General features: G+C 33.7%; 1 protein-coding gene across 9 annotated transcripts in view; it reads left to right on the forward strand.

Annotated features, from left to right (window-relative positions):
• Positions 1-19,738, forward strand: part of Fmr1 (fragile X messenger ribonucleoprotein 1) — a 35,704-nt gene extending 15,966 nt beyond the window's left edge. Inside the window, exons 6-17 of one of the 9 annotated variants that reach the window (XM_052170623.1) lie at positions 93-186; positions 273-389; positions 2,507-2,677; positions 2,789-2,867; positions 5,632-5,741; positions 6,910-7,041; positions 7,531-7,593; positions 9,747-9,833; positions 12,291-12,486; positions 13,932-14,114; positions 14,755-14,837; positions 17,357-19,738. In XM_052170623.1, the coding sequence (XP_052026583.1) occupies positions 93-186; positions 273-389; positions 2,507-2,677; positions 2,789-2,867; positions 5,632-5,741; positions 6,910-7,041; positions 7,531-7,593; positions 9,747-9,833; positions 12,291-12,486; positions 13,932-14,114; positions 14,755-14,837; positions 17,357-17,467 (1,426 nt within the window). In that variant the 3' untranslated portion in view covers positions 17,468-19,738. Of the gene's footprint in view, positions 1-92; positions 187-272; positions 390-2,506; positions 2,678-2,788; positions 2,868-5,631; positions 5,742-6,909; positions 7,042-7,530; positions 7,594-9,746; positions 9,834-12,290; positions 12,487-13,201; positions 13,909-13,931; positions 14,115-14,754; positions 14,838-17,356 lie in introns of those variants that run through there. The other 8 variants (XM_052170624.1, XM_052170626.1, XM_052170630.1 and 5 more) reach the window with 8 other exon arrangements.
• Positions 19,739-20,057: the final 319 nt, after the last annotated feature.

The raw sequence follows: 20,057 nt of genomic DNA on the forward strand, positions 1-20,057 counted from the left end.
ATTTTTGGTTTTTAGTGTAATTCTATCTGTATATATTTGTGCTAGTGATTGGTTGATCATTCATGTTAATGATGAATATGTTTTATTTCTAGGTGTGCCAAAGAATCAGCACATAAGGATTTTAAAAAGGCAGTTGGTGCCTTCTCTGTAACTTATGATCCAGAAAATTATCAGCTGGTAATTTTGGTGAGTGTTTTTTAATTGTCTAGTTGGGTTTATTTCATTTGGAGAATTTGCTTTGGTAACAGTGTTGTTAACTTTAAATCACTCAGTCCATCAATGAAGTCACCTCAAAGCGAGCCCACATGTTGATTGACATGCACTTTCGAAGTCTGCGCACCAAGTTGTCTCTTATACTGAGAAATGAAGAAGCCAGTAAACAACTGGAGGTATGCTCCTTTCCCTAGTACTGTTGGTAAGGCTGTCCAGAAATAATTACATGGTTCTCAAATTCAAGTATGGACAGCTTGTTTTACTATTTCCTATTTTCCTCCAGTATGGACATTTAAATTGTACAAAATATAAGCATACTAAAAATTTCGTGCCTGATTTTTGAAATTACACAGCAGTCATGTATTTTAAGGAAATTTTGGACATATTTTTACCAAAAGTTTGTCAAGGATGCTATAAAGTGAGACAATGCTTCTTCTTTGTAACATGTTATCATTAAAGTACTGGAGAGTATTTAAATATCTAATCTTATTAGATAATCTTCATTATGTATGTTTATCTCTGTTTAAAAGGGTATAGAACTTATTCATTCTAATTGGTTGTCACTCTTTAAAACTCCTGTCTTCAGATTCCTGCCAGAGGCTATTTTCCTAACTTACTATTTCGTCTCTTAAGGTGCATTTTATCTACTTTTATTAATTCTCCAATAATTTCCATCACCATGCATTTATTTTCATTGATAACTATCTGGTACTTCCATTCATTACCATAGAAACTAAATGGGTTTTGTTTTAATGTACCAACTCAAGTAGATTACTGTCAATTTGAATAGTCCCTCATCATTATTCATTTCGTTGGGGGGATCATCAGTTGATACAGCAAAAGAAAACGGGAGTTTCAAATTGCAGATTATGAAAAAAGGTTGTCAAGGCTGTGAAAATTGCCACTTTCCAACTTGGTATGTGATTGATGAACTCTTAACAGAAAACATTTACTTTTGTTTGCCAAATGGCTGTTGAGGTCTGTTTAATTAGTTTTATTTCTCTCATTCTTTCTTGTTATCCCCATGTTCACACTTTTGTAGTTTAGTGATTTTTTTTATACCTTTTAGGCCATAGAAACCTTCTTAATTTCATTGTATTATGAACATGTACTCATATATCTCTTCTTAAGCATCTAGTTCTTCTTAAATGTTCTTTATCATACCTTTGGTTTCCTTATATCCATAAATTATCAATGGGAAGAATGAACCAGGGTAATAAATCAAGATCCAAAAATGTGACTTCTTGGGAAATCCTCGAAGATTCTGTATACTTTACTACCATTACATTAAAAAAAAAAAAAAACTATTATTCTTTTAAAATTGCTTACATTAGATATATTTATTCAATTATCTAGTGTGTTGAGTAATGATATACTATGTGCATGCCTATTTTTTTCACTACTAGTATTAAAGAGGTTCATAAATCCTTATAAGAAATACCCATTTTCAACATAAGCCACTAATCTGCTTGGTTTTCATTAATGACATGCTAGAAATAAACATTCAGTTTTGATATGCTACTTAAAGAGTGGTTATCCACATATGTTTTGTGTCATTGGAACTTAATTTTGTCATTGCTGAATATTTTAAAGAGTTCATCAAGTTTTTGTGGATTCATATTATAAAATCTAACAGACGCTGAACATATAAGTAATACAAAATTGAGATTTCTGTGTTCTGGGAGTGTTCACTTATCTTTATTGTAATAAATTATCACAAAGTTTTAGGAATTTTTTTCCTTGGGTTTGGGGAAAGGGGGTGTTGTCTTAATGTCGCATTTCAGCAGAAGGATGTTTAGACCCCCCACCATACCTGGTAATATATTATGAAAATGGCACCATTTATAGAAAAAGTACTTATATATCCATAATAAGTACAGTGAATAATTTTATTAAAGATAGCATTTTTAATTGGTACTTAAATTGAATGGAGTCTGTCAGACCTAGTGAGCTGTTCTTAATTGGGGATATTTTGTCTGCTTCTTAATTATTACATTGTGGATATCATTGAATAACAAAGGCAACCTTGCAGATAGGTTTGTAAACACAACTTTGAAAAACTGTCAATAAGCTCTTTCCTGTTAACAACAAAAAAAACTGTTTTAAATGGCATGGACCTTCAGTAGCCTCAAAAGAACTTATGTGTTCTTATGTGATTCTAAAGTTAGTTTTTCTACTATGGCAATTTATAGGACCCTGAAATAAAGGATCATGATAATTTGCATGGCTGACCTAAATGAAATTGTCTTAATAATTAATAAAACATGTTAATCAGTTGGGCATTTCTCTTCAGAGTTCAAGGCAGCTTGCCTCAAGATTTCATGAGCAGTTTATCGTACGAGAAGATCTGATGGGTCTAGCTATTGGTACTCATGGTGCTAATATTCAGCAAGCTAGAAAAGTACCTGGCGTCACTGCTATTGATTTAGATGAGGATACCTGCACATTTCATATTTATGGAGAGGTAATCATTTCACCATATAATTCAGTTGCCCCCCCTCAGAGAAGGAAACATAGTATTTCAAATGTCAAATCTTTTGTCTTGATACTACACCCACTCACCCTTCTTTATTAGGATCAAGATGCAGTGAAAAAGGCTAGAAGCTTTCTGGAATTTGCTGAAGATGTCATTCAAGTTCCACGAAATTTAGTAGGTAAGTTAAAAATAACTATTGGTATATACCCCAAATATTAAAATTCCAGTACACAAAACTTCTATACTAGTTAAATCTCTTTTTATCACTGAAAAATGTAATCTGATTGAATCAGTCTTAAGATGTAGCCTGTTCTTATAGTGTATAGAAAATATATATTCAAAGGTTATATTTTGAGAAGATATACAAGAAATACTTTGTTAGTTCAGACATATAAATGTCTGAAAGGATAATTTTTACCTAGCCTCCTCAAGGCATATTTTTTATCATAGCATTGGATTTTTTTCTAAAATGACTAAATATTGAAGCTTTTATAGTTTAGTGATATTTGATAAAGTGATAGTATTCATGTTAGTTATCTCTGGGTTCAAAATCTGGATATGTCTCGCTTAGACATAGTAAGTTTGAAAGATAAATTAACACCAAATGTCCTTGGATTTTATGGAGTCAATAGTAGCTCTTTATAAATTGATAAATACCGTTTCCTAATCAGCACTGTGATGGGTGTTAGCATAGACACTTTTTTCACAAACATTCCCAAATTATTCATTTTTCTTTAATAGAACAAACCAAAACCAGGTATAGGTTTATTTTTAAAAATATGTTTTGAATTTATAAATGAATTTGGGGCATATTGCTTCTTAATCCTCTTGTAGACATATAAATATAGAATATATTAGATGTATAGAATGTAGATATATAAAACTTCCTATGTAGTTTATGTATATAGCTAATCGTAATCATCTTCCAGTGTCATTTTAAATTACTAGCAATAGCCCAGTATTTAGGAGACAGAGGCACAAAGATCACAAATTCAAGGATAGCATGGGGTAGGCATAGCAAGATCCTGACTCCAAAAAAGTGTCCAAGAGTCCTGGTATTTTTTAACCATTAATGAAAAGAATGACGGTAAAGAAAAAATGCTAGTAAAATTAGTTTACATATATGCTACAACACAAGTATGTGAATGTAGTATTGCCAACATACATATGAGATGTATAAAAAATACATATATAGCACAGGTGAACTGATGATTATGGTAGAACCATGGGTGTCCATTAAAATTTATTTTGATAGTGCTATAGTAGGTGAACATGTTTATATGTATTTGGTACCATTACAATTACCTAGTTTTCAGAAGCCTTCTTCCGAATGTACACCAATTTATCTTGCTTAAAAATTTGCATGTTCTATCTACACTTGGACAATGAATTTGTTTAGACAAAGTACTTAGGGTAGTTAAGATATTATCTCAATAGAAACATGCTAAAATCCTACTTTTCTTTATGTTAATTTACTATAACATAAAGATCAACTTTCATGAATATGTAAGGATTTTACAAGAAAAAACAAACTGTGGGAATACTCCAGGTAGGTTTTATTGTACGTATTTGCATTTCATTTGAAGTAGAGTAGAGCAGAAATAATAATAGATTTTAGATTAGAAATCCTGCTTTAGTGGCATGAGTTTTGCCACTGACCAGACCAAAGAGCTCAGGGTAAAAGAGTAAGGAAGCCACACACAGCAATACTGTCAAAACTGTGGCTCTGATTATAAGAACTATGAATCCTTCTGCAAGATCTTTTGCTAGTTTGTTATTTAAAATAGCTAGGAAACAACTTTTCCCTTTTCACCAATTTTCCTCCAGTGAGGAGGCAAAATAAGCATGTAATAACATTTCACCCATGGCTTATATAAGTGCTTTAGGTTCCCCTTGGAATCTGCTTTGCCTCATGTGTAGGTTTCTAGAATTAGTAGTGCTTAATTTATAAATTCTTGCTTTACACTCATGTATGGCAGTAGCTATGAAAGCAGCCATGTCCTAATTTTATATATAATTGAACTTTATTCAGTAAGGCAAACAATCAGTTGCTATTTATTACTATTAGATTTTTCAACAGATGTTACTAAAGAATACATATAATCCTTTTCATTGTAGTTTTTGAGTTACCTGAAAATGTGCTTTATCTATGAATATGCTACTGTATATTGTGACTAATGCATAGAAATAATATTCTGTTAGTAACATTGGCCTGAAGAATTTTTTTAAAGATTATTTATTTTTTATGTATGTGAGTACAGTATCACTGTTTTCATACACACCAGAAGAAGGCATCAGATCCTGTTACAGATGGTTGTGAGCCACCATGTGGTTGCTGGGAATTGAACTCAGGATCTTTGGAAGAGCAGTCAGTGCTCTTAACTGCTGAGCCATTTCTCCAGCCCCAGCCTGAAGAATTTTTGTACCTTTTAGATATTTAGATAGCTTTCTAAGCTCCTTTGAAACTTAAGAGCATCATTTGCAAATGTGCCATATGTAATTTTAGTAATAGTTCCTATGTATAAATGAGGAAATGTGAATCAGAGCTAGATGAGAATTGAAATAAACAAATACATTTATTATCCTTCTTTTCCTTAATTCCTTTTGTAGAACTTTACAGAGTGCTAAATACCATAGTACCAATGAGTTTCATGTATACACTCTTATGTGAGATAAAAGGTTCTCTTTGAATTACCATTGTAATCTCAAAATTACCCAGTCAGTTCACATTAATCAGCTAGAAGTACCTGACCAAACGAGTTTAAATAATGACCTAATCAATGAGACTAATTTATAATTAAACTGTCATTTAAAAAAGTTTCTGTTTTGAATCTTACAATCCAGTATATATATATATATGAGTGTGTAAGATAGTTTATAGTGGAGTATGCTTGTATGATTTGAGTGATGTCTTAGAGCCAAACATGAATTATTTATTTTAGGCAAAGTAATAGGAAAAAACGGAAAGCTGATTCAAGAGATCGTGGACAAGTCAGGAGTTGTGAGGGTGAGGATTGAGGCTGAAAATGAGAAAAACATTCCACAAGAAGAGGTATGTAATAGTGCTTATTTTTCTGGCTTGTCTAAGAGGAAAGAGTTTTGTTTGTCTTGATTTTTTTTTAATGTATTAGTACAGAGGCCCCTGTATTGCATCCATTTTTTTTTTCTTTTTGTGATATTAAGAATCAAATCCAGGAATTTAAGCCTACTGGACATGTACTCTACTATTGATGAGTTTGTGACTATAAAGTATATATCACTGGTTCAGCCATTAATGACCAAAAAAAAAGCATGCATGGACAACCTTTATAAATGCTTTTGTTAGTTAATATGATAAGTGAGTTCATTCTGTGTGTACTTTTTTCTGCACATCAGGTCACTTCCTCCAACATGACTTTTATAACTCTCAGTCCTATCTACCTGGACATACACTTATTGGTATAACTTTTTGTTTTGTTTTGTTTTGTTTTGTTTTTTTGTTTTTCGAGACAGCATTTATCTGCATAGCCCTGGCTGTCCTGGAACTCACTCTGTAGACCAGGCTGGCCTCGAACTTAGAAATCCACCTGCCTCTGCCTCCCAGAGTGCTGGGATTACAGTCGTGCACCACCACTGCCTGGCTTTGAGTAACCTTTTAAGTATTTGTATGGAGTGTGGAAAGGGACAGCATAACCCTTGATGCAATTGTACGCTCAAAATACTGTCCACACACAAGCTTATAATTTTCATGTTAACTAGCTATCTTTTGTGAAAGATTATTTTAATTGAAGTTAAATCTAGTGTTTTTTTAAGGTTTATTTTTGTTCAATAAAGTTTGTGGGTATGAGGGGGTAGGGATGGGGGGTGGGGAGAAAGTTCAGTTGTGAGCTGTCTGACACAGGTGCTAGAAACCAAACTTGGTTCCACTGAAAGAACAGTACATGCTCTTAAACTCTACTAAAAGCCATCTCTCTCTAACCCCTGATTTGGTCTTTAATTGCATAATTTTTGTGGCCTGTAATTTTAGATGTCAAAAAACTTTACAGTTATCTGTATTCTTAAACAACATTGTTAATGGGAAAAGGTGAACTTTAAACATTGCTTGTTCCTAATAGGTTGAATTATCAGATTTCTTTATAAATAATTAAGTGGCTATGCTTAACAAAAACCATCATGACAGGGTAATAGAACTAAATACTCATAAAATTGGAACCTTTTTGTGTTTTATGTTTTTTATCAAGGAAATTATGCCACCAAGTTCCCTACCTTCCAGTAATTCAAGGGTTGGACCTAATTCCTCTGAAGAAAAGAAACATTTAGATTCAAAGGAAAACACCCATTTTTCTCAGCCTAACAGTACAAAAGTCCAGAGGGTAAGAATTAATGTGTCACCTCTAACCAAACTAAAAGTAATTTCTTTGACACAGATTCCACATTTGGTATTTGGGCTGTTTTCTCTGGTTAGATTTGTAGGCTACTCTTACTCTTTGTTTTCACATAGGTTTGGTACCATATGAGATTACAAAACAGCATAATGCATATTTTTCAATTTATTCACAGTGACAAATCTTAAGCTGTAAACCTAATGGGGTCACTTTTTTTTCTGTTGAGGGTGGACTTTTTTTTCATGCTATAACTCCTTAAATTTTGCAGGTGTTGTAACTCAAAGTGTACCTTCTATTAGATATGTTAGTTACTTCTTAAACTTAAGCCATGTTTTAGAAACTGATTTTCACTATTTGAACTAACCTAACTATTTAGAAATGCATTTAGAAGTCCTGCAGTGAAAGTCCTGCGTTCAGGCTTCTGTGTATCGTTCATTATAGTTAATCACATCACTTGCATTCCTTATACTGCTTTAGGTGTTAGTGGTTTCATCAATTGTAGCAGGGGGACCCCAGAAACCTGAACCCAAGGCTTGGCAGGTAGGAAACCATTCCTTGAAAAATACATTTTAAGTTGATATTTTAATGTTTATCCCCCTTGTTAAGAAAGACTACAAATTAGCCTCATGGTTGGGGGCTGATAGAGGAGTGTTTGTGGGTATCTGGATCCACAGCCCTGGGCTAAATCTTAAACATCTTTATTCCACTTAGAAGTTCTTCCCTTACATGTCCAGTGTCATTTTCTACCAGTCTTTCTACAGTCCCACTGTGTCTTATAGGAAGTTTCATCCCTGCTAAAGTTTGTGGAATTCTCTAAAATTTATCATAATTTCTGCTGCTTCTAGATGTATACACTAGAGACCCAAGTATGGGTTTATTCTACCCAGACTGTTCTTTTTCCTGCATTTGCCTTATCACTTTGACCCTGTTGTGTGTGAAGCTTTCCTTGTGTACCTACCACAGGTCTCCCACCTGCTCCATCTCCTGTGTGCTCACCCAGAGCATGTTTTTAGATGTTTTCTTGTTGGTCTCTTCAACCACATTGTAAGCTCTTTGATGTCAGGGTCCCTTGCCTGGTATATGAGAATTGCTTATAATAGGGATGGTATAACTCAGAAAAAACTAAAAGCAAAATGCCATTTTATAAAAAAAAAAAAACAAAAAACTAAAACTGCAAGTGAATTGGATACTCCTTCTGTTGGACATCCCTGTTCTCATCTTAGAAAAGAAAAACACTTTGTCCTAATATTGGTATTCTATATTTTCTATTTATTCAGATCTTCTAATTAGACACTTGAGTTGTCACTGGGTACTCTAATAGTTTGTACCATGTTATAAGTGAAAATTGGTTTAATGATGTTCTTCAAATTCTGCCTAATTAAATCTATAGCACAAAATTAAAAGCTTAGTTTTGATTAATTGGAAAGCATGTAGTAGTCCATGACTTGATATTTGGCACTTGGAAATAGTACATGTAATGCCTTTGTTGACTGTGCTAGAAAGAAAAGGTGTATTGTGGGGGGGAATCTTTTATTTTGTACAAAAAAAAGAAAATCTTTACAAGTTTTCTTCAGCACCTGATAGTTCAGATAGTCACTGCTTCTAGGAAGCATTGCCTTGCCTACTATATGATAATCAGCCTATAAGCAATATTTCTTGATGGTTGAGTTTTATTCTTCATCAAAAGTAATGTTCTTGTACAAGGATAGAGAAAATCCTGTGTTCTTCCCTTCCTATCCTAAACCTATTGTATACTGAATATAAGCAGGGAAAGCATCCCAACAATAGCTACATGTTCTAAGCAATGTTCTTTAGGAAAGGTGACACTTTGTTCAAGGGACAGCTTCTTGGCCTCCTATATTTTGCCAAACACTTATAACTGTAATACTACTTAATAGTATTACAGTATTAGTGTATGAGTACCAATAATCATGTATTTCTTCAGTAGCAAAACAATTGAACTTTTCTCAGCTTAGAATGTGTCTTATTTGTCTCCTCTTTGTACACCTGTGGCTAGGCTTCCCTACTGGTTGTTATATGGAATGGTTTGGGTTTTTTCTTCTCCTATGCTGATAAGAAATATAAATATTTAGGTTGTACCTTTAAAACAATCCCTGTATAAAGTGGTATACATAGAAGAGCAAAGTTTTTCTTATGATTGAACTTTGTAAGATTATCATAAAACATTTTTGAAATTTTATGTACTTATTAAATATGCTTATGATTTTGCCTTGGTTTTTGTTCTTATACAAAATACTCAGTGTATTTTAATTTAAATTCTAATTTTCATGAATTGGATTTTGTTGATTTGGTTGTCAAAATTGAGGTTCTTACATTTGTATCCTTGGTATCTGATTTTAAACAGAATTTGATTTAGGTAAAACTTAAGAGTTAATGAATTAAACTATAAGTGTTCATCTGGCTTACCACAGTAAAGCTTGCATAATTGTTAGTTAAATGTTTGTTATTTTGTCACCATTAAATGGTAGTCTCTAAAACAATGTGATATTTAAGAAATAACTACATTGATCTGCCCTTGGTTTTACATATTGATGTATATTTTAAACAGATGTTTGTGTGTTTATTGCTCACCAGACCTTATGTTAGGGATTTAGTCATTAGGTGTTTTTGTTTTTGCTTTCAGATGAACCATCACTAGTTCTTTAGGTTCACTGTTAAAATTTCTTTTTCAGGGCATGGTACCATTTGTTTTTGTGGGAACAAAAGACAGCATCGCTAATGCCACTGTTCTTTTGGATTATCACCTGAACTATTTAAAGGTGAGGACAGGATGACTTTTAACTTCTAATCTTGGGCTGAATTATTAAAAACTGTATAATAAATTCTTCCAAAACTAGGATCCTTCTAAGCTGTGCAAAACAGTATATGACCTTGTAAAAACAATAGATAAAATATCATTGTTTTAGTTTATTTCTTCTAAAAACTTAAGCTAATTTTTAATTGTAAATCTTAGGGATAATATCCCAGTTCTCAATACATTCATATATTTTTTTTCTTCTGTTAAACCTTTAGATACAATTTAGGTAATGATGTTATATATACATATGTGTGTGTGTGTGTGTGTGTGTGTGTGTGTGTGTGTATATATATATATATATATATATATGCATGTATATATTTGAACCTTCTAGCTTTTATGGATGTTTTCTGATCTAAATTTTGTATGTACTTGCCTTTGTTGTCCCTCCTATGTTATTTATCAAGGAAATTCTGGCATTTCGTGAAGTCCTCTATTTAAATATTTACTTTTCATGCTTTTCTCTATATTGAATTAATCAAAATATAAACTATTTGTGCTTTCTTGCATATGCTCATCTTACTGATTTTACTGTTATGCCTCCTTTAGCTTGCAAGCTGGGAAGTAGGAACCTGGAGGCTATTAGTAAAAAGAGCATGGGATTGGCAATAGATCTATGAAATAGCTATGTGATCCTAGGCTAGTCACTACCCTAGACTAAATGCTTTTTCAATTTCCCTTTGGCCCAAATATAAAATTTAATGAAATGAAATCTTAATTGTTTTCATTGTCACGTCTTATTTGTTAAAATATATATTAGACTTATTCTATAGGTCTTTTTTTTTAAAGTCTACAGAATAATCTAAGTTCTATTTTATTTATTTAACTTAAGATGTGTTTGCTGACTTAAAGAATAAAATGTGAATCAGTCTTCTAGTAAGTAAGAGTGAAAAGAAAAAAAATGGTGCAGTACCTGGTTATTTCGTTCATTCTTAATGGTGGTCAGTTAATAAATAAAAGTGGGAAGGTTTCATCCAGCAAGGTTTGCATGGGTAGGATGCCACTTTGATTTGCTTATTTATTTTTTGTTGGACAGTGTTTTATGTGCAATCTGTTGTATGTTTTACTTTATAATCTTCACTAAAAATAATTATTGTGACCTAGATAGACAGAGCTCCATTATTTCATGTCCCTTGTTCTTTCAATTAATGCTTTTTCTTAGATATTTTGATTTATTTTTCTCTATTGACTATTTTGTCTGTTACTGGCAGCTGTTCTGTTGCCATTCTTATCATCACCAAATCATCTTTTGGTTGGGTCTAGCATCTCACCAAAATTTACTGCTTTACCTAAGTAGAATAACTGGAATACCATTCTCTTATGCAATTTCCAGATAACACATTCCATTAGCTAGAAATATACCTTTGCAGGAAGCCACTCATTCAGCTAGTCTTTCCTTTCTCCTACCCAGTTTATTACAGATTCCTGGTTTAGAGAGCAAGTAAAGTTCTCTGTGGATTCTCAGTCTGACCGTTTTTTCCCCACACATGTCAGAACCAAGATTTTGACAACTTAGTTTCAATTACCTTTTCTTGACTGACACACTGAATATTTGCTGTAGTTACAGATCTAATTCCCTCTAGCTAATAAGTGAGCTCATGGATATGCTAGGAAGACAAGGATTAAAGTGAAAGTTTCATCTAGATTCGACAGATCCCGTGTTACTGTACATTTATGTATAAGGGTCTATCAGTGGATTCTGGAGTTGATATATTTTGTTCAACCCTATGTATATTGTTTGTAATACTTGTTTAAGCAGAGTTTTAACATTTTAAACTTTTTCAAGGCATAATGTGAGAGTTAGGTGTTTTGATGTGAAACCTAGGGATTTCCTCTTCTTCATATAAAGAAATATTTCATTGAAAATAAGTGATTCTTAATTATATAATTAAATCCAAATATACTACATGTTCTTTTAAAAAATATACCCCAAGTGCAATACTAAGTAAATTAGAATATTTGCTGACAAAATAATTTCATTGACCTCATTTATGTGTGATTTTTAAGGTTAGTTGATTAAACCTTAAATGTCTGTCCTTTATCTGTATTTTTATACATTTTAGTATTGTTTTAGTCAATTTCATATCAGAGTCCCCAAACTAATGTATCTCTGCCTTATCCATAGACTGATTGAATAGCAGTGCCAAATCACTCAAATTTATTCAATATAACTTTAAAACTGAGTGTTTTTGTTATATTTCTAAGTCTTGACATCAGTAAGTGTATCAACAGTAATCTTTCTTTTTAAGGAAACCATTCAATTTCCTAATAATTCTGGGTTAACAATGTTTACTGTAAATTTAGAGCTGAAATCGAAATATTTCCAGTATACTTTTTTTTTTATCTGATGAAAAGGAGAAAGGTATTACTAAGTAAAATGTCAAATTATTTTTACTGTTATCTTGTATATTTTAAATAGGAAGTAGACCAGTTGCGTTTGGAGAGATTACAAATTGATGAGCAGTTGCGACAAATTGGAGCTAGTTCTAGACCACCACCAAATCGTACAGATAAGGAAAAAGGCTATGTGACTGATGATGGTCAAGGAATGGGTCGAGGTAGTAGACCTTACAGAAATAGGGGGCACGGCAGACGCGGTCCTGGATATACTTCAGGTACAAACTAAGCATTTTCCTCAGTAACTTTATCTGTTCCTAGACTTAATAGCTGCTAATCTCTAATATTCATTAGAACTCCATTATAACAGTTTTCACTACATGGTTTCCAACTCACAGTGGGTCAAATTGTGTTTCAAGAGACATGTAGAGTAAAAGCCTGTTAATGACACACATAGTTCACAGGGCAATTGTGAGTTCTGTCCATATTCTAATTGGGGATAAATCTGCTTAAGCCCTTGTGTGTTGATGACCTAAGACCTCTCCTGATTTTATTACTGTATAGCCAAAACTTTTTTCATTTGTGTACTGTGGCTCATTTTTTGTCAGGCATGTGCTGGTCATACTTGCTGGATGGACTGTGTAAATAAGGGGTCTGCATCCTATGGCTCATAAGATGATTTTGAGTGGCATGGCCAAAGTCAGCCATAGGCACAGTCAAGAAGTAGGCGAAGTGTTTCTTTGCCTTCCCAGCTCTTCTATCCGTGCTTCTTTCTTTTCTCCCAGTAACTTTCAGTGAAACCAGTGCCCAGCTACGAGTTCCTACTGTCTTTCTTGCTCAACTCTGTATCTACTATGTAACTTGCTAATGATGGTATAAGGTATAATCCATCTCACAAATATTTGCATTTCAAAAGGGAACTCTTTAAGATGGAAAAGCCTTCAAGATCCACAGGAGTGACGCTATAATGGTGAAGCTATAATTGCTCATTAGCTCCAACAGAGGAAGAGAGAGAGGTAGTAGAGGTGATATTCCAGAGTGGGGAAAGACACCTACTCATAAGGCCAACCTTGAACCTAACCCTTAACCCTCCTCCTATCAGTTTGTTCTTTTGACCAATGAATTTCCATCTTACTATACAGCTCTCCCCCCCATCCCCTATATCATTAACCCCCTCAGAAATAAACAGTTGTTTTATAGTGATCTTTTGGTCAGTCATTCCCACTGAGAATGGGAGGGAGATTGTGGGCCATGCATCAGGAATGCATATCCCCTTTCATTGGGGATAATTCCCACAAAAGCCCCTTCCCTGAAACACAACAATCACAGTGGCCTTTATTGGCTGCTTTTTGAGTTGGCCAAAATGTGCACATCCTTTTGTCCCTGCATCTGTTAAAAGCTCTCATTATAGAAGTTTTTGATTATCAAAGTATTACATTGCTTTAGACAATTTTTGCTCTATTGATCACAGCTATTTAAAGATATGGCACATTTAGATCTGAACTTAGACAGCTAACAAAACACCTTTTTAAAATGTATAACAAAAATTACTTCAAATATGGCAAGCCTTTCACTTTGAATTTAAAACACAGATGAGTATATTCTTTAGTAGGCTTCTATATTGGGAAGAATATTGAATCACCCCTGAAACTTCATCTCTGGAAGCTTCTGTTAACCTTTTTTTAAAGTCAGACAATGGTATATAACTTTTAACTTTCGATAGGAACTAATTCTGAAGCATCAAATGCTTCTGAAACAGAATCTGACCACAGAGACGAACTCAGTGATTGGTCATTAGCTCCAACAGAGGAAGAGAGGGAGAGCTTCCTGCGCAGAGGAGACGGACGGCGACGTGGAGGAGGAGGAAGAGGACAAGGAGGAAGAGGAAGAGGAGGAGGCTTCAAAGGTATAGCTGAGAAGTAAAGGTTAAGGGCCAGTGAGATGGCTCAATGGATAAAGGTACTAACTGTCAATCCTGAAATCCTAGTTCAGTCCCCAAGACCCACATGGTGAAAAGAGTGAAGTGATTCCTGCTACTTATCTTTTGCCCTGTACATGAACTGTGGTATATGTGCCTCTACACAGATATACCCCAAAATAATAAAAATGTAACCATGTTTTTAAAGAGAGAGAAAGAAAGATTAAAAGTAAACTGTTAGCTGTTTGAAGCTGAGTAAAAAATCTTGGGGATATATTCTGTTTTATGCTTATCATTATCATCATAGCAAATGATTACTTCTTCGGGTGACAGAATATTAGACAATTTATGCTTTATGGAAACTATGATTAAATAGTGATAACTAATTTATATTCTTTGTGATTCCTAACCAGCATCTGATTGTTAATCCAGATTGACCTGTTGATTCATCAGAGAATACCTTCAGAATATTTTGTTTCTTGTTACCAGAATAGATTATTAACTTGTATAATTGGAATTTGTAGGCTCTTCATTACATTTTAGCTTCTGAATGGGGAATCTGCAAATAGAGAATTATGAGCAAATGTTTTAAGACTCACTAACTGTTAAACATTTTTAAAATATACAGGAAACGACGATCATTCCCGAACAGATAATCGTCCACGTAATCCAAGAGAGGCTAAAGGAAGAACAGCTGATGGATCCCTGCAGGTAAAACTTAGGTGATTCTTTCCATCTAAGTAGTTTGAATATGGCCATTTGAGAGGTTACTTTGTTTTATTTTTCAGCATGTTCAAAGATGATAAATTCATACTATATGAAATATTTTTTCTTCAGCATTACAGTTGTGGACAGTCTTAGTCTTTCACGACAAATGTACAAGTATGAGGATTTTTTCCAGTGAATATATTGTTTTAAGTATTTGTGAACACTTTGGCAGCCACATTGTAATTTTCACACTCAGTGGTGGTTCTCCAACCCTCTCAAACAAAATATTCTGAATGAAATATACTAAGTGGCCCAAGTCTGGTACCCTTTCCCTTTAACTGCAGAGATAACCTTTTGTCCTTATCTGTCTTGTAGTCAAGGGCTTATGATGTCCAGCTTATTTTCATGCCCTGTGGGTCAGCTGTTTATTTACATGCACAGTCAAGTCTGAGGATCCATTCTCAAGTGAGCTATTGTCAATGCTTAAACAGTTATTAAGTAATTTCAGCTTTACTCCCTGAATACATCCAGGCACCTTTACCGAGTGCTTCATATATATTTTATCTCACTTAATCTTAAAATAATCTACTTAGGTGAGAAGTTTTATTATCCAATTTATAAGAGAGTAAGTAGATGCTGCAGTTCAGAGCCCACAGTTACTTAGCTAGCATATGGTGGAGTGATAATCATTCAGACTTTGGTATTTGATTCTCAGAATTTATGTTCTCTTTCACTTTATCTGTAATGTTAACTCTAAATTTTTAAAGCAAGTGATAAGAGTTTCTTTCTGCCTAGAAACCAATACATGTGATTAGCTAATTTTAACTCAAAAATGTTACAGTAGAATCTTCTCCATCTATCCCAACTCTAAGGGTGTCTTAGCCTCATGGCATCTTCCATTCTGAAGGACCAGATAGAAAAGGCTAATAGTGTTCACCATTAACACTTAAAATAGTTTATACCCCTAAGAATGTTACTTTTAAATTACATTAATCTTCATACCTTTCTAGGAGTTTGTTTCTACAAATCATTGTTTCCATATTTCCCCTTGCCATTCTGTTCTTCGAGATTCAATTTGTTCAAGTTAGAGAGCCATCTGACTCTTTACTGAAGTACAAGTTCCTAGACTGATACAAACTAAAATCAAAAATTTATACTTATTATGTTTATTTGGAATTAAATGCTTATGTTTATTTGGAAAAGTTTATGCTTATTATTATGTTTATTTTGAATTTCAGTGTCTTTTTGTGTGTTTTTTTTTTTACGTATGTATTTATGTGTATGAGTATATAGGTACATCAGGCATTGGATTCTCTGAAACTGGAGTTACAGGTGATTGTGAGCCACCATGTAGGCACAATGAAACTGAACCCAGGTCCTCTGGAACAACAGGGGCTCTGAACTGCTGAGCCATCTTCCTAGCCCCCACTATTTAGACCTTGAAGCAGTTATAAAAGAGGTTTCTAAAGGATCGAGTGGAACTTTTGGTATAGAAAAAACTTACTGATACCATGATATATATGTAAAGGTAGGAACAAAAGGCTAGCTCATGAATGGGTTAGTTGAATTTTCATTCAGGTGAAGCCATCATAGGAAGACATTATTTTTTGTCTCTCTTAGATTTTACAGTTGTTGCAGAATAAGCCATTCTTTTTGAAATGTAATGTTATTGTGAGGTGTTGTTGGGTGTGTGCATGTGTATCCATATGATATGCTGTATACGTTGCCTATAGCTTATGTATCTTCTTTTAGTCAATAATAGTAATTTGTTTTGAATGGTCTTACTGTGTTATTTTGCTTAGAATACAAAGTGAGATTTTCTTCTTATAGATTGGACACAATAGCATGTCTACTATTTTTCCCGCTAAATAATATTGTTTTGTTTTGGTTTTTTTTTAATATTTTATTCGATATAATTTATTTACATTTCAAATGATTTCCCCTTTTCTAGCCCCCCCACTCCCCGAAAGTCCCATAAGCCCCCTTCTCTTCCCCTGTCCTCCCACCCACCCCTTCCCACTTCCCCGTTCTGGTTTTGCCGAATACTGCTTCACTGAGTCTTTCCAGAACCAGGGGCCACTCCTCCTTTCTTCTTGTACCTCATTTGATGTGTGGATTATGTTTTGGGTATTCCAGTTTTCTAGGTTAATATCCACTTATTAGTGAGTGCATACCATGATTCACCTTTTGAGTCTGGGTTACCTCACAATATTGTTTTAAAAACTTAAACCCATAAAGAGCCTACCATGCTTTAATTTCTTACAGTTCTATTTTCATCTGCATTCCCCTTCTATTTGTTTGAGACAGGATTCTACTTATGTAGCACTGGGCAGTCTAGAACTCAGAGATCCATCTGCTTCTGTTTCCCCCTTTAACATGTGGAATGTGTATTTCAGGCTTAATATTTCTCGTGAGGCCATTTATGTAGGATCTACTGTGTCTGTATTTATAACAACTGTAACTTGTTTTAGATCAGAGTTAACTGCAATAATGAAAGGAATGTCCATACTAAATCATTACAGAGTGCCTCCAGTGAAGGGAACCGACTGCGCACGGGTAAAGATCGTAACCAGAAGAAGGAAAAGCCAGACAGCGTGGATGGGCTGCAACCACTCGTGAATGGAGTACCCTAAACTACATTAATTCAGAAGTTATATTTCCTCTACCGTTTCCGTAATTCTTACTCCATTTTAGAAAACTTTGTTAGGCCAAAGACAAATAGTAGGCAAGATGGCACAGGGCATGAAGTGAACACAAATTCTGCAAAGAATTTTTTTTGATATTGGCCATAATCAACAATCTTCCAGATTTGCACAAAACGATCTTGAAATTTGAAGCATAACTTTTAAGTACACTTAAAACTTCAGGGCAGGATTTTACTTTTATTTTTTGAAAATACTAAGCAGTGATCTTTATTAACTAGGACCATTTTCCTTCATTGGGCTATATAACTCAGCAGTACATTTCAGTCTTTCTGAGTAAATCACATTTGTGATAATCATAATAGATCTCTGTCTTCAGTCTCATCTAAAGTCTTCATGAAATGCTGTGCCATTTCATGTCCTGTGTCTGTTTATGTTTGGTCCACTTTCCCAGTATTTTAGTGGACTCTGAAATGTGTGTGATGTGACATTTGTTATTTTCATTAGCAAAAAAAGTTGTATGATCTGTGCCTTTTTTATATCTTGGCAGGTAGGAATATTATATTTGGATGCAGAGTTCAGGGAAGATAAGTTGGAAACACTAAATGTTGAAGATGTAGCAAACCCTGTCAAACATTAGTACTTTATAGAAGAATGCATGCTTTCCATATTTTTTTCCTTACATAAACATCAGCTTAGGCAGTATAAAGAATAGGACTTGTTTTTCGTTTTTGTTTTGTTGCACTGAAGTATGACAAATAGTGTTATTGGAAGGGATGTGTAATTTTTCTGTATAGACAGGAGAAGAAATAACTATCTTTTCTTTTGAGAGAGGCTAAAGATGTTTTCACCTATTTGCAAATCTTCCTGGTCGAAAGTTAGTAGGATATGCCTGCTCTTTGGCCTGATGACAAATTTCAACTTAGAAACTTTTTCTTTTGTCCTCCCCAAATTTTGTCAAGTTTTTCATTCATATTTTACATTAAAGCTTATTTTGGGGAGATATGAAGGTCATCTTCATAAATACATAATAACCCTCAAAAGTATATAGGTACTTTGTCTGAGAAACATTGAAAGCAGGTTAAATGTTTTTGTAACTTTGAAATAAGAAGTCTAATGTATAAGCAGAACTGAAAAGCAGACCTATAATTGGTTAACAAATAATTCTTTTTTTTTCATTTTTGGTGTGTTGAGTCTTATTTCTTGATTTTTTTTCTTTTTTTATGAATGAAATTTACTGAAGAAAAATATGTGAAGGACCTTCACTCTGAGATGTTATATTTTTCTTAAAAAATAACTCCGAGTAGGGGTACCACTGAATCTGTACAGAGCCGTACAAACCGAAGTTCTGCCTCTGATGTACTATGTGAATTTGTTTCTTTGAATTTCCATTTTTCATTTAGTTTTCCTTGCATACAAATAAGCATATAAGATGGCAACAAACTGCACATGATTTTACAAATATTAAAATGTCTTTTAAAAAGTATTGCCAAACAGTAATGTTGATTTCTAGTTATTTATTCTGGGAATGTATAGTATTTGAAAACAGAAATTGGTACCTTGCACACATCATCTGTAAGCTGTTCAGTTTAAAAATACTGTAGATAATTAACCAAGGTAGAATGACCTTGTAATGTAACTGCTCTTGGGCAATATTCTCTGTACATATTAGCGACAACAGATTGGATTTTATGTTGACATTTGTTTGGTTATAGTGCAATATATTTTGTATGCAAGCAGTTTCAATAAAGTTTGATCTTCCTCTGCTAAATTGATGTTGATGCAATCCTTACAATGATTGCTTTTAAATTTTTAAGATAGGAAAGAAACCTATAGAGAGTGTTATGTTACAAAATGTAACTGTTACCATTGGAAATTTTACATGTCATAGGAGGTTAGCCGTTATTTACCAACTTTCAAGAACATAATCTTGTTTAATAAGGTGAAATATCAATAATTGGTACACAGTCACAATGTACCGTTAAAATATGCACTAAGCCTCTTTTTTACAAAGGCTGAATTCAGCAAGGCGCTAACTTGCTTAAATGTGAATTACTAACTTCTAAAACTGTAATTTGATTCACATGTTTTCAAATGGAGTTGGAGTTGATTCATATTACAATATTTGTGTGCAAAATGTGTATGTTTTTCAGTTCAAAGTCATGTTTTTAAAATCTTATTAAAGTTTCAAAAATCTGAAGATTGTTTATCTTATCTAGATGTAAATTTTTATTAAAAAGTTGCACTTATGAAAAAGCAAAATACTAGTCTGACAGATGTTTGCTCCTGTTTTAAATTTCGACACAAATGACAAAAATAATGTGTTGGGGTTGGAGGAGATATTTATCATTCAAACCAAATGATCATTTTGCATGTTTCTTTTTGTTTTGGTGCGTGTGTGCCTATGTGCAGATGTGTGTGTGTGTGTGTGTGTGTGTCAACAGAGATCAGAAGAGGGAGTCAGATTCCATGAAACTATAGATACAGGTTGCTATGAGCCACCATGTAGGTGCTGGAAACTGAACCCAGGTCTTAATAAGAGAAGAGTAAGCGCCCTCTTAGCTGCTGAACCATCCCTCCA

The sequence above is a fragment of the Apodemus sylvaticus genome, chromosome X, assembly GCF_947179515.1.
Source record: "Apodemus sylvaticus chromosome X, mApoSyl1.1, whole genome shotgun sequence".
Lineage (NCBI taxonomy): Eukaryota > Metazoa > Chordata > Mammalia > Rodentia > Muridae > Apodemus > Apodemus sylvaticus.